The following is a 13,690-nucleotide window of genomic DNA, read 5'->3' as shown; positions in this document are numbered from 1 at the left end:
AGAGTTCAACTGTTCACAGATTGTCTCTACAACAGGAAAGAAGACTGTTCATGTGTGCGCAGATGTATGTACATGTGTGTATTATGCCCAGTATCCACCTTGCTTGGTAGTGCATGCCTTTAATTTCAGTACTCGGGAGGCGGAGGCAGAGGCAGGCTGATCTCTGTGAGTTAAAGGCCAGCCTGGTCTACAGAGCTAGTTCCAGAATAGTCAGAGATGCTACACAGAGAAATCCTGTCTTAAAAAACAAAAAAGCAAAGATAGGATCTCTCATTGAGACTTGAGGCTCACCAATTAGCCTAGTGGCATGAATTCTATACTATGAATATGCATTACTCTCACTGGTTACTAAAATGTCTACAGGCCAGTAGCTGGGCAGAAAGTTAGGCAGTAAAGCCAAACTAAGAATGACAAGAAGAAAGTGGGCAGAGTCAGGAGACTACAGGAGAGCTGTAACTGAGCGAGCAGGAGGTGTAGAAAAATGAGCCAGAATGCAGATTATTAGAAATGGGTTGATTTAAATGTAAGAGCTAGTAAGTAATGAGCCTGAGCTATCAACCAAACATTTATAAGTGATATAAGCTTCTGTATGGTAATTTGAGACAAGACAACTCTGTCTACACTCTGTTTCCGCTTCCCCAATTCTGGAGGAATTATAAGCCAAGTCTCTACAACTAGCTTCTGTTATGGGTCTGGGGATCAAGTATGCTTCTTCAGGCTTGTGTGGAAAGCATTTCACTCCAGCTTCCCAAAGCAAGTTATCCTACTTACCATAGACTGTATACATGACAACTTTAGCAATTATTTTGTCTATTTTACCTAATCTACTTATCTATTATTTCTCCAAATGTAATCATCTTAAAAAACACAACTTATAAACAGTGGACAGATGATTATCATATGAGTGCATATGCTCAAAAGCTGGACTGCCTACCTTTGCTTTCTGGAAAAACTTGTGCCTCAATAGTTCTGCCGCTGTTGGCCTAAAGGAGAAAGGAGAGTTTTTAGTTTTCAAGCACAGTGTGAATTTCTATCTTCAAAAATGAGAAACTTTTTCCTGAGCAGCAAACTAAAAGTTCCTTAGTAGAGTTCACTTTCCTTACCTGCTGAAAAACAAGAAGTAGGATACCCTGGAACAGGACACCGAGAAGAACAAAAACTCAAATAGAAATGTGCTAATGACAACTGCAGAATCTTTGGAAAGTCATCAGTAAAAAACTGTTTCTAGAAGACAATTCTTAGGAACGTCCAATGTTTCCTACTTAGCAAAATCATTTTCGGGGAGTTAGACAACAACTACAAGTTTTAGCAAAGCATAGAAATGCATTTAAACTGGAAAAAGAAGAAACAAGCATTTTGGTTCTTACTACATAGCAGCCCAACAGGTTTCAATTTAAGGCAACAACAGATTTTAAGACATTGCTCAATTTCCCTTTTAAAAAAATAGGAAAAGTATTAAGCATATTTTTAAAATTTAACCCAAATTCAGTTGAGTTCAGTTATAGATAATCTTGCTTGGAGTAAATTCTTCATTATCAACTTTACAAGCTTTTAAAAGAAGATCACTAAGAATAAAGAATTTACTCTTCAACGACCACACCTAATGTTACCACATACTTACCATGTAATGCTACACAATACTTTTTCACATTCTAAGAGCAGTTTTTGTTCTGTCTTGTTTTACCCCACTGCTGAGGATGGAAGCTTGGACAGGATATTGTAGAACCCTGGCAAGCATTTACCTCTGAATACCTCCGTCTTACACACTGTAGGTACCAGAACATCGGGGAGGTGTTTTCAAATCCCCACACCAGGCTTTCTCTCACCAAATAAAGCATATTTGGGAGTGAGAATCAAAGCCCCAGATTAACGCAGACTGAGAACAAATGACAGATGCTATGTAAACTGAAACACAGTGCCGCTCTTCACTTGGTAAGGATTTCAATGTTTTAATGCCTTCTTTGCCAAGGACAGCATCTTAGTATTCATCTCTTTCTTGTAGGTTCATTTCCTTTTCCAAGGACAACTTGTGGAAGAGTAAAATCAAAGAATGTGACTACAAGACTCAATTATTACAAAAAAACAAAATAAAGACCCCTTAATTTCATGCTCAGTCTTGAACAAGAGAACCTAACTAGCTGGGGAGCTGGTAGCTATTCCCCCTCGTTATTACTTCTCTATGTTTTAGCCACACTCGTGTGACTGGAGGAGGGGCCTGCAGTCCCTCAGTAGGGAATTACTGAGATCGCATACGCGGATACACAGTGGGGAGAAGACACACTGGAATTTGGAGCGGGTGGTTCTTCAGTGTGAGTGCTCAAGGCTTCAGAACTAGAAAGTCTGCGGTCTTGTCTTTCCATTGTTTTTTAAAGTCCCATGTAACCAAGGCTGCCCTCAAACTTGGCTGAATAGCCACAGATGACCACTAAACTTCTGCTCTTCCTCGTCCTACCCAAGTGCTAGGATGGTAAGTCTGTGCTAACACAGGCTTATTTCAGTTGTTATTTAAGTATCACTTCTCCTGCATTCTCACCAGTCTCTCCTTGTTAAGTCCACAAAGTGCATTAAGTATTTGTGTAAATACAGACTGAACATCCCATTTATTACAGGTATGACTTTGCACAAAGCTAGTCAACCTCTGATTTTGTTTCTTCATTTGTAAAACAAAGAAACAAAAAGTACTGTCCTGGTAAGATTAATGTGAAAATTAAATGAGATGGCACTGGTGCTTTAAATGTTTATGACAGTGCCTGGTACTTAATCAGTCAATAGTTGTTTATTGTTTTCTTTCATTTCTTATGTTTAATGGGTTTATAAAGGGTTACGTTTTATGTTATTTGATCTTAATTCTAGTTTTCAAACTGCAATACATTTTTATACTTCCCAGAGCTGTTTTTAGATAGATAGATAGACAGATAGATAGATAGATAGATAGATATAGATAGTTTTGACATAGCACACTATTCCTTCATATCCTTCACTAGCTCCTTGACCAAATTATTAACACTAGTACAATCTTTGTGACTAGAAACTACACATTGTATTTGCATTTCTTCAATTTCCTATGGGGCCCTTTTGTGTCAAAGCACCCGTGGCATAGCCTGTCACATCTATTCTCCATGTCCAACCAATGTGTTCAAATCAGTCATGTTTTTCAGTTTTTTCTTTGCTTAATACTTTTGACAAATAAGGTCAGAGATTCTATGGCGTATTTCTCAGTTTGGAGCTCTCTGCTGCTTCCTCGTTATAAATGGCACTTATGAACTGGGTGAAGAAGGCGTCACAGGCGGTGTGCCTTTCTCAATGGGTCACTTCTGGAGGTTCATTGTGCTGTTACCTTGATCAATTGGTGGATCTTTCGTCACACTTTATTCGATCAGGAGCAAATTACAGTCCAGCCCATACAAGAGGAATCTACTGTTTTATATTTTTAATTGAATCTTTCCATTCTGAAGTTCTAAAGAGTCATAGACTTTTCCTATGATTTTGATTTGATTTTAATAAATTTAAAGATTTATAATCTTTTCAGCTGCCACTGCATTATCCAAACTTCCTGAAGAACTAATGCTACCGTGTCTGCCATGGTACAGTGTCACCATGTGTGCTTCGTTTGAATTCCATTGAGGGGAATGTTGCTCTCAGGAGATGAGATCTGGATTTGCAGGTTTTCTCTGAGTGTACTTCTAAGACCCCTGCAGCCACAGATGAAGCTGCCTGACAACTGTATTTCAATGCTTAAGCCCTACGAGGTGTGGAGTATGCATTCAATGTGGAAAGGACAAATTCAGACTCAACCTGCAGGAAGAAAAGTCGAACAATGAGGAGAGATGCTGCTGCCTCTTGGTAATGACAGTTTTTATTCTGTTTATCATCTCATTAAGAAGGGAAGGAGGCTTCTTGTGTGTATATAGTGTACATATATAAATAGAGGCAAACGCGCGTGTGCACACACACATACACAAACTAAAAATAAATAATTCATAAAAAAGGAGAAGGAAAATGTTTTCTGATAGTTCTGTCTCTAAACAGGAACTCAGTTGAAGATCTCTCTCCATCAGGTGGAATCAAAGTCCCAATTCCGAAAGTCAGCACCAGATTAAGAAATCCAACCTAGTAGGATCCTAGATTGAATAGTGTTCCACTGGTGGTGGCCACCAGATTAGTTCAGGATTCTTTGTAATTTATGGATTCTTCACTATTTCTGGCACCTAAGAATCTTTAAGTTTGATGGATTTTTATCTGTTGCTTCTACGTATTTGTAACAAAGGAATTTGTTCTTTTTGTCAGATAACTTGGTGGAAACAAAGGTATTCCCTATCAATTTTAGCCACTGATGAGAAACAGAAAAAAATTCTAAAAACATACACATGAACTTTGCTGCCTGTTTTTCTTACCCTTTCCAATATTTCCAACAGTAAATTTTGAACCCCCCATTACATATACTAGACACATTATCAAGGATGTCAAAGTCTTTTACCTTTGACAATATTTAGAGAAAACGAAATTAAACAACTTTTAGTACTAAGAAACATAGTGGAATATACAGTAGTCTCGTGTATCCCAGGAGAACTGGTTCCAGAAAATTGTTTCCCTTTGCCAAAACTCTGATGCTCAATCCCTTGTATTTAAATTCTACAACATCTGTGTAGAACCCACAAAATCCTCCCACACTTTATACCACCTCTAGCTTAACTACAGTAGCTGCTATCGTGCCAATTCTGTTGTCAGCAGCTGTTATATTGTGTTGTTCCGGGAATGAGGGCCAAGAAAAGGGTGATGATGCTGAGTACTGATATAATCTGATCAGAGTACTTGGATCCATGAGAGGATATGGGAAGCTGATGTATACACACAAAACAGAAACTAAGACACAGTAGAGATGCAGCCCCAAATTACAAATGATGAGCTCAGACTCAAGTTCTACCTCTAAGATTAGAGGTCTGAGTGACCCTAAAAATAGGAGGTTCTACTCAGTGATCTCGCCTACAAACGCTGTTCAAGAGTAACACACATACTAAATACTCTTATTTTAGAACCTGCTGCTTACCACTGAATATGTCTACAGCTGACAAGGAAATCATTTGAAATTTTGTTTACTAATAAAGTCTTTCCAACATAGAAAGTACAATTATTGAACTATAAATAAAATATAAATGTCATGAAATATAAATTTGTTACGTGATAGTTCTTTTGTTATCAACTGTAAAATGGCAGTTATATTTAAGTGCAAGCTGAGAAAAGAAAAGAAACCTGGGCAGCCGCCCTCATCAACTAAGACCATGCAACCCCATACAGACATGCCTTGGCATGCTTCGGCAATGCCCAGGCATAAATTTCATTTTCTTTCTTTCTTTTTTTTTTGAAAAAAGAAAACTTTTCCATTAACATGGCATTTTACTAATACAGAATTCATAATATATAATTTCATAGTTTTAAGACATATCTGGACAACTTAGATATACCATATAATTAAAAGAACACAGAAATCAACTCAGGCCCTTCCAATTTTATAAATGGCCTTTATAAATGTTTCCAAAGTTTGTATTTCATTCATTTTAAGGATACACACATAATCCCGTGTATATGCATGTAAAATTTAGGACTTCCCACAGTGTTGATGTATCAAACAGACATATCACACTTATCTAATATTTTACCTCTTTTCTGGATCCTTTTGAAGGCATAATGAAATCATTTTTCTAAATGATTTTCCATATTTTTTCAGCATTTCTTTATCTTGAACGCCAGTTTCCAAAGAGGGAGGATCATTCTGGAGTGTCAGCATCAAAACCTAAAATTTTTCAATACAGTAAAACCATCTAAGGAGTTTTCAATATGGATAAAATTTCCCAACAGACAAACATACTTTACTTCCTAGAAGTTGACGTCTAGGGCTGGAGACGGCTCGGCTGGTAGAGCGCTTACTGCTCAAGCACAAGAACATGCGCTCAACCCTGCGGTGTTCACATAAAAAGCCGGGTGTTGTTCAGGCCTACAGTCCCAGTTAGGGGAGGGGAGGTCCCCTGGGCTTGCTGGCCAGCCAGTCCAGCCATACTGTCAAGACCCAGGTCCAGGGAGAAACAGAATACAAGGTGAAGAGTGGCTGAGGGCAAATCTGACAATGACCTCTTGTCTCTCAAAGTGCACACACGGTACAGACACACACACAGGAATTAACATCTAGGGGGGGATTTTAAGGGTTAGAGACACAGCTCGAGGAATTATATGAATTATATATGTATTATATGTACTTGCTGAGCAGGTGTGAGACCCTGAGCTCAACACAAAGTAGAACAAGAAATAGACTGGCTGTTTAGAACCCAAGGTTTTCAAGTGTACTGGACATTAGTTAAGAGCTACAGATGATGGATTCCCAGCCAACCTGCCCACAAGTACCCACTATCAACATTGCCATTATATCCTTTAGTTAAAATCCTTTATTTCTTCATGTCTTCAGCCCTAATTCTTCTACTGCCAATCTACTGTAAAAATAAAAACATAACAGCAAATACATGTGTGGTCTTGTTAGCACATTCACTATTTGGCCTGTTCTTCCTTGACTTTACATAGTGTGGCCCCTTTTCTTCCAGAAATTTCTATTACAGAAATCACCAACTGTGTTTCAGTAACAAAGCTACAGACAACTAGTTCCCATTCTTCCTGCCTCCCCTGCAGTCACTGAGAGTCTTAGTTATTCTGTACCGGAGACTATGAAAGGCAGATGAGCAGAGAGATCAACAAACACGAAAATGCAGTTCTTGTGTTCACAGTACAGCAAGACAACTGTAATTCATCAGCTCAGTATATATTTTATGAATAACGAAATAGAGTTCAAAGGCTCTGAACTCAAAGAAAAAAATGTTTGGAGAGGGAGAAGGCAACACATCATGAACATGTCTGTAACTCAACTGCACATCCAAAAAGGTTTATGCTGGATCTGATCCCTATACAACACGGAGTAAAAATGGCTATGCTGGTATTTTATTGGAAAGATTATATTTTGCTACAACACACATACAAAGTCTACGAAAATAAATAACTATGAGTATGACTGGCAAACATAAAAGGCTCAGAAAAAGGGTTTGGAGAGACAGCTCGGCAATTAGGAGCACTGAGTGCTCTTTCAGAGGGCCAGGATTCAATTCCCAGAACCGACATGGTGCCTCTGTCTGTAACTTCAGTTCTAGGGAACCCAATGCCTTCACACAGACACACATGCAGGCAAAATACCAAAGCACATTTAAAGGGGGGGGGGGGAGGCTCTGAAAAATGTTGGTGTACAAAAGAGTCCACACTAGCCCAGAATGGAGTATAGCAAAGGTTTATTTATTTGGGGTAAACACACAGAAAGAGTAGCGATCCACAGTCCTCTGTGTGCACTGGGAACTGGAACTAAATCCAGCAGCCAAGAGCCCCACCCCCACGCTTTATGTCTGCATTTATAATACATGAGACCATGTCCAAAGTAGGCCAGTATCTTAAAGGCTATTGGCTGAAGGAGTTGGCACAGCACCTCTCCATTTTGTCTAAATAAGAGAGATCTAAGCCTAATACAAAACTATACACAATAAGAAAAAAATATCAAGTACTGTCCAGGGAAAAGAAGAATCAAAAATATATATATAAATTAGAATTACAACCAGCATGAACAATATCAAGCTAGAAACATATGCTAAATGTTTTAATAGTTATCCTACCCTAAGGAGTCTTACATGAAAAACGGCTTGGCTAAGTCATGAGATGAAAAGTAACCATGAAAGTAACTATAGTCTTCAGAAAAGTAATTGAAACTTGAGCCTCACCTTCATTGGTGGATATTTATGATAAGGAGCTGCCCCTGTGGCAAGTTCAATTGCTGTGATTCCAAAACTCCAGATATCAGCTTTAAAATCATAGCCTCGAACCTAAAAGGGGGGAGGGGGCAGAGAGCGAAATGTGTACTATTACTTTAACCAGACTAAAACACTTTCCCAAAGTTTCTAGTATGCCATGGAAAATTAAAGTGTTTATAAGCTTTGGCACTTTTTGGGGTGGGGGGGTGTTGAGAGGTCTCCCTGTGCAGCCCAGGCTAGCCTTGATTTCTGACCCTCCTGCCCCAGCCTAAGTCCCAGGACTGTAAAGGTGCACTACCACAGCATGCCCATAGACTTCAAACCAGAAAACGTTAACTACAGTAATCACTTAAAAGGGTGTTATTGTCAACTATGAGCAGATATGGAAAATATTCATGATAAAACACAAAAATATGAAACTAACGTTAAGTATGGTATAATCAGAAGGCATACTCGATTTATAAAACAAAAACTAAACAAACAAAAAAGACAAAATTGGAACTAAGATTTTACATAATCCTATCTTTTACTTCCCAAGTGCTCTGTAACATTGCTTTAGCTTCTTTTCTTCCTTGTCTTTTCCCCTCCTTGCCTTTCATTTCCTTTCTTTCCTATCTCTCTCCTCCTGGGGTTTTCTTTTGTTTTGTTTTAAGACAAGACCCCATTAGGCAGGCCATCAATCTCCAGAGTGATGGGATTAGAGTAACATGCTACAATACCCAGGTATTTTATCATTATTACTACAATGAAAAAAAAACACTGTAAGGAGATTGTGGATTTTTTTTTTATGTCATTGGTATGAATAGGCTGCCAAATTTCTCATTTATATTGCCACCATCAAAACTTAAATTCAGTGGTCAATATGTGTGTGGTCTAATGATGCAAAGGCGAGCTCTCTCCATGGACAATATTCCCTATCTCAACATGCTTCTCTACCAAACAGATCAAGGGAAGCCCCTGCTTAACTGAGAAGAAGCAAAGCCCCTACCATATCCTACTCCTGTCCCCAGTCTTTCTCCACAGTCTGTGTTTGTTCATTCTGTTCCTGCATAGAATCTCTTACAACCCTGTGTGGCCTGCAGTGCCCTTCTACAGGCTGGGTACTAATACATCTATGGCATTCATGAAAAGCTTCCATACAGTGTTAAAGTTACTTGTAGTTTTAAGAAGGCTGGTTTGCATATAATTTAGGAATCTTTTATAGGTGCTAGCACTTTTATAGGTGCTAGCATTGATAAGAACATCAAGTGAATGAATACACACACTCAAGAAGAGAAGAACCCAGAAAATGACCCTAGCAAACAATGCCATATTTTCTTTCAGACGTGTCCAGGAAGAAAGCCCAGACTGGCCACAGCCTCATGATCCTCCAGTTTCAACCTGCACTTGGATGACATGTGTTCTCTAGATCCTACTGGGAGACTCGGGAGGACAGAGAGCCAGGCTTGGTGGTGAATGCCTTTAGAGGCAGGAGGATCTCTGAGGTCAGCTTGATCCACAAATCAAGTTCTAGGCCAGCCAGGGCTCCACAGAGAAACCCTAACTTACACAACAAGGAGGAGACGGCCTAGAGGCAGAGGAACAGCCTGAGGAGCAGAAGGAAAATGGAGACGTGGACAGTTACAGCACGACCAGTCTAACCCAGCGGGAAGGAAAGAGGCTGAGAAATGAGCGCTGGGTAGGGTCAGCTGTAACACGCTGAGACAGATGACAGGAGACTGTGGGGGCTGTCTGATGCACAACGGGAAATGGAGAAGGGCCCTGCCCTAGCAAGGAAACGATAAGTTGAACAACAAGCTCATTTGGTCTGTACTAAATATATTTTTAAAAATTATTTTATTCTTTTATTACTTGAATTATCTATGGTACAGTCTTGAGTTTCTTGTGTCCTATGTAAAAATCTTTATTTTTTGCTTTGTACTGAGATACTACTATCTTTCCTTAGAGCTAGCCCTTAACCAATCAATAGAAACACACATTTCATGCAGCCAACCTTGTATATCGAATAAATATAAACACTATTGAGGCTTCCTAACTAAATCCTGAACCGTTTCAAAGACAGAACTCACAGTACCTGCTCCATAACTTCAGGGGCCATCCAGCAAGGGGTGCCAACAAATGTTTTCCTCACTTTATTTCTGGTAATATCACCGCCAGTAGCTAAAAAAGCACTCACACCAAAATCTGGAACAGAACAGAAAACATTTGTTATGGTTTAAAGAAGAAGTAGTTCCCACAGGCTCAGGAATTTAGGCTAGTTGTTAACTGATAGGCTTTGAGAGGTGGCAACTCCTGAGAATTCTGTATAATCAATAGGTTGACTCCTGTAGAGTCAGAATATGACATCACTTGGGGAGAAAGTGTGGACAATCCCTGAAGAGTCAGAACCCAACAGCACTTGGGGAGGTAGTGTAGGGTTGGGCCTACTGGGAGCACATGGGGCCCTGCTCCAGAGAGATGGCTGTGGCAGGACCTTTCTTGCTGCTCTGGCTTCCTGATAGTCAAAAATAGCTTCCTCCTCCCACATCCTCTCACCATGCTGCTATTCTGCCTTGCCTCAGGGTTAGGGTTAGGAATTCAATCAATAGGTCTAGTCAGCCCTGGACTGAAACCCAGGAAACCACCAAATTCAAATAAAACCCACAGGTTCAAAGAATATATTTGAAACCAAAACTGCAAAAGTATTAATATCCAGAATATATAAAGAATACCTACATCCCAGAACTAAGGAGTCAGAAACCAATACAGGCTACAGTGAGATTTACAAAAATCGTATTAAAAAAACAGGAAAAGACTAATGGACAATATGAACATGAAAAGACAATCAACATAGCTAATAGGCAAGTATCATCAAAACCAGGAGACAGACATTAGATGGTTAATAGAAAAATTTAAAAAACAAAAAAGAAAAACCTAGGCATGGTTTTAATCCCATCAGGGAAAGCTGATCTCTGTGGTAAAAGAGTTCTAAGCCAACCTGGTCTACACAGTGAATTCCAGGCTAGCCAGGGCTAGCTACATAGTAAAAATACTAATATAGAATATTAGTATTGTTATGGATATCGAGAAACTGAAATCTATATGAAATGCAGACAGGAATAAAAAAGGGGACAATTATGTAAAACAGGGCAATTTTTTTTAAAAGATAATGTAAAATCACTGTATGCTCCACCTGTTTAGCTGGGGGCTTCACCCCAGCCCCCTGGCATCCATATATACAAGGGGTCTAAAATGTCTGGTGGAGGGTCAAGACCACTCCACAGGCTATTTACACTGCCTTCCCCACTCCAAGAATGAACACACGGTCTCTCCTTTTTCCTCGCCGTGTTTTCCTGGGGGCTGCCAGGGAGCACTGGCATTCATTAAACCTGTAGGAAAATACTTAACACCAGTTCTACTTATGAACATATACCCAAAAGAAATAGGCCAGACATGGTAACACGTGGCTACAGTGCAGCACAGAAGATGGGGAGAATCAGGAGTTCAAGCTAGCCTGAGCTTCATAAAACAAGAAGGGGCGGGGGGGGGGGGGATGTAAACAGGAGTTGAGATATTTATATACAGTTTATAGCAATATTATTTAAAATAGGCAATAAGACACAATTTGAATGTTCACTGATGAACCAATGCAAAAGCAAAATATACGAATCTGTGGGCTATATTTTTAGGTACAAAACATTTCTTACAGCCACAGAACTGCACGCTTAAGAATGGTTAGCAATGGTAAATTTTCTATTTCATAAAACAATAAAAAACTAAAACAAAGCTGTTTTAAGTTAGCTAGGGATACATTGTTGGTCAAGTCTGGAGATGGGATGGTATGGGAAAGGGTAGAAGGCAGCAGAGCTCTTCTCACTGGACAGACAACCAGGCAAAGGCACTCATGTGCAGTCTATCACCCCATTTTATAATTTCATACTTCTTAGTGATTCTGTAGGTGGCCATGGTTGAATCAACATTCATCATGCTGGTGTATGAATCAACCACAATTTATTTATACCATCTGCTAGTGAAGGGCATCAGGAACATCTAAAATTTGTAATGACTAAGATCACCGTTGCCCATGAAAGGACCAGTTTCTCCAGCTACACAAAAGAAGCTATTGTTTAAGGTCTGCCTACACATCCTCCACTGTACTAAAATCACCATCCCAGTTCACACTCCTCCTATCACAGTGTAAGGGTTTCTGTTCCCGCTTCACACCCAACAACTGGTTTTGTCAGATGTTTTGGTCAAGTCAATCACTTGGAACTTAATAACCAATTTATGTTTGGATGCTCATGACTTTGCTATGCATTCTTCCACATTCATGTATTTTGTGTGTTTGTGTGTGTGCACACACGTTTGTATAGAGACAGGAGACAAATGTTAGGTATAGTCCTCAACTGCTATCTTAATTTTGTGTGTGTGTGTGTGTGTGTGTGTGTGTCCATCTTAATTTTTGAGACAATCTCTCTCTAAGCCTGAAGCTTAGGGTTTAGAACAGATGAACTAGGCAGTTCATCTCAGGTTCCAGACACATGCCACTTCATGTAGCTTTTCCTTACCACTTAGGTATACATTCTAAGATTATTCATGCTGTAATTATCCTACTCTATGTCTTGTCTTTAGTGAAAAGGTGCTTGTTACTCTTTTAACAAAAAAAAAAGTTAACATTAAAAGAATCAACTGTATGTTGGAGTTTTACTTGGCTTGGTTAAAATAGTCCCTCATTTAAGATATAAAGTTACTCACCTAGATTATCTTTTAAAAACTGAAGATAATGTCTTGATTCATTTGACTATCATAGCAGTGTGAGATCGAACAAAAGAAAACTACTTGATCAGGACAGCCAACTCTGGGAGGACATGAACTCCAACTTTATCTGCCTACTCTATGCTCCCGCTTCATACATGCTGCTTCCTAAATGGCAGTGACTAAATGTCATGCTTGTCTTAGTCCCTTCCTATTGCTGTGATTTGAAAGAGAGAAAAGTCACTCAAGAGGAAAGGGTTAATCGGCTTACAGTTCTAGGTTATAGTTCACTGATACTTCAGAGAAGTCGAGGTGGCAGGCAATGAAGCAGTTATCACACTACATCAGTCAAGACCAGGAAGACATCATTTGCAGAGGCATGCCGATGCTCAGCTGGCTCCCCTTCCATTCAGCCCAGCAGCTAGCACATGGGCCTATTCACCCAAGCTCAGGGTGAGTCACACTACTTAAATTAGTCTAGTTAAGACAATCCCTCACACACATTCATAGACCAATCTAAGAGACACAATTACTCACTGAAACCTCTTCCCAAGCTCTAGGTTGAGTCAAGTTGACAATTCAAACCGACCACCACAACCCTGGATAAAGGCTGCTTTCTATCACCTCTCAACAGAGGAGTAATTCCTGAACACAGACTATTTCTAACTGCTTCTCTTTTCAATGAAAGCACAGAATGCTGTGAGAACCCCTATTCCTGTCAAAAGACCCTAATGAAGGTGAGGAGTGGGAAAACCAAAAGGAGTAATGGCCAGGAAAATGCCTGAGTAGTGGATGCCACCTTGAGAGGGTACTTAAAGAAAGATGTCTTTGGAACAGAATCAAACAACAAGAAAACATAGAAGACAACCAAGGTGGTTCTGCTGGCTATTATTTGAAATTAAAAAGAAATTCTGTGATCTGGAAGGTGGTCCATTGGGTAAAGTCCTCTGCACACAAGCATGAAGACCTGAGTCTGGACCCCCAGCACCCACACAAATGCTAGGCAGGCATGGTGAACACTTAGCGGAGCACTCAGGATGCAGGGACAAAGGTCTCTGAGGCAAAGTAGCAACCAATGGGAAAACACACACATGCATGCATGCTTGGCACACACACTGCACAAC

At 39.7% G+C, this 13,690-nt stretch overlaps 1 protein-coding gene across 1 annotated transcript in view; it reads right to left on the bottom strand.

Moving 5' to 3' along the window:
* The window catches only part of Oxsr1 (oxidative stress responsive kinase 1), a 103,422-nt gene that overhangs the window by 26,944 nt on the left and 62,788 nt on the right, over positions 1 to 13,690 (bottom strand). Inside the window, exons 6-9 of the mRNA XM_085689032.2 lie at positions 9,907 to 10,016; positions 7,803 to 7,904; positions 5,658 to 5,791; positions 935 to 983 (exon numbers count right to left, since the gene is read on the bottom strand). Coding sequence (XP_085545158.1) covers positions 935 to 983; positions 5,658 to 5,791; positions 7,803 to 7,904; positions 9,907 to 10,016 — 395 coding nt within the window. The remainder of the gene's footprint in view (positions 1 to 934; positions 984 to 5,657; positions 5,792 to 7,802; positions 7,905 to 9,906; positions 10,017 to 13,690) is intronic.

Source organism: Myodes glareolus, chromosome 4 (assembly GCF_982192425.1).
Source record: "Myodes glareolus chromosome 4, mMyoGla1.1, whole genome shotgun sequence".
In the NCBI taxonomy this organism is placed as follows: domain Eukaryota; kingdom Metazoa; phylum Chordata; class Mammalia; order Rodentia; family Cricetidae; genus Myodes; species Myodes glareolus.
The sequence above is the reverse complement of the archived record's forward strand: the minus strand, read 5'-3'. Positions and strand labels throughout refer to the sequence as shown.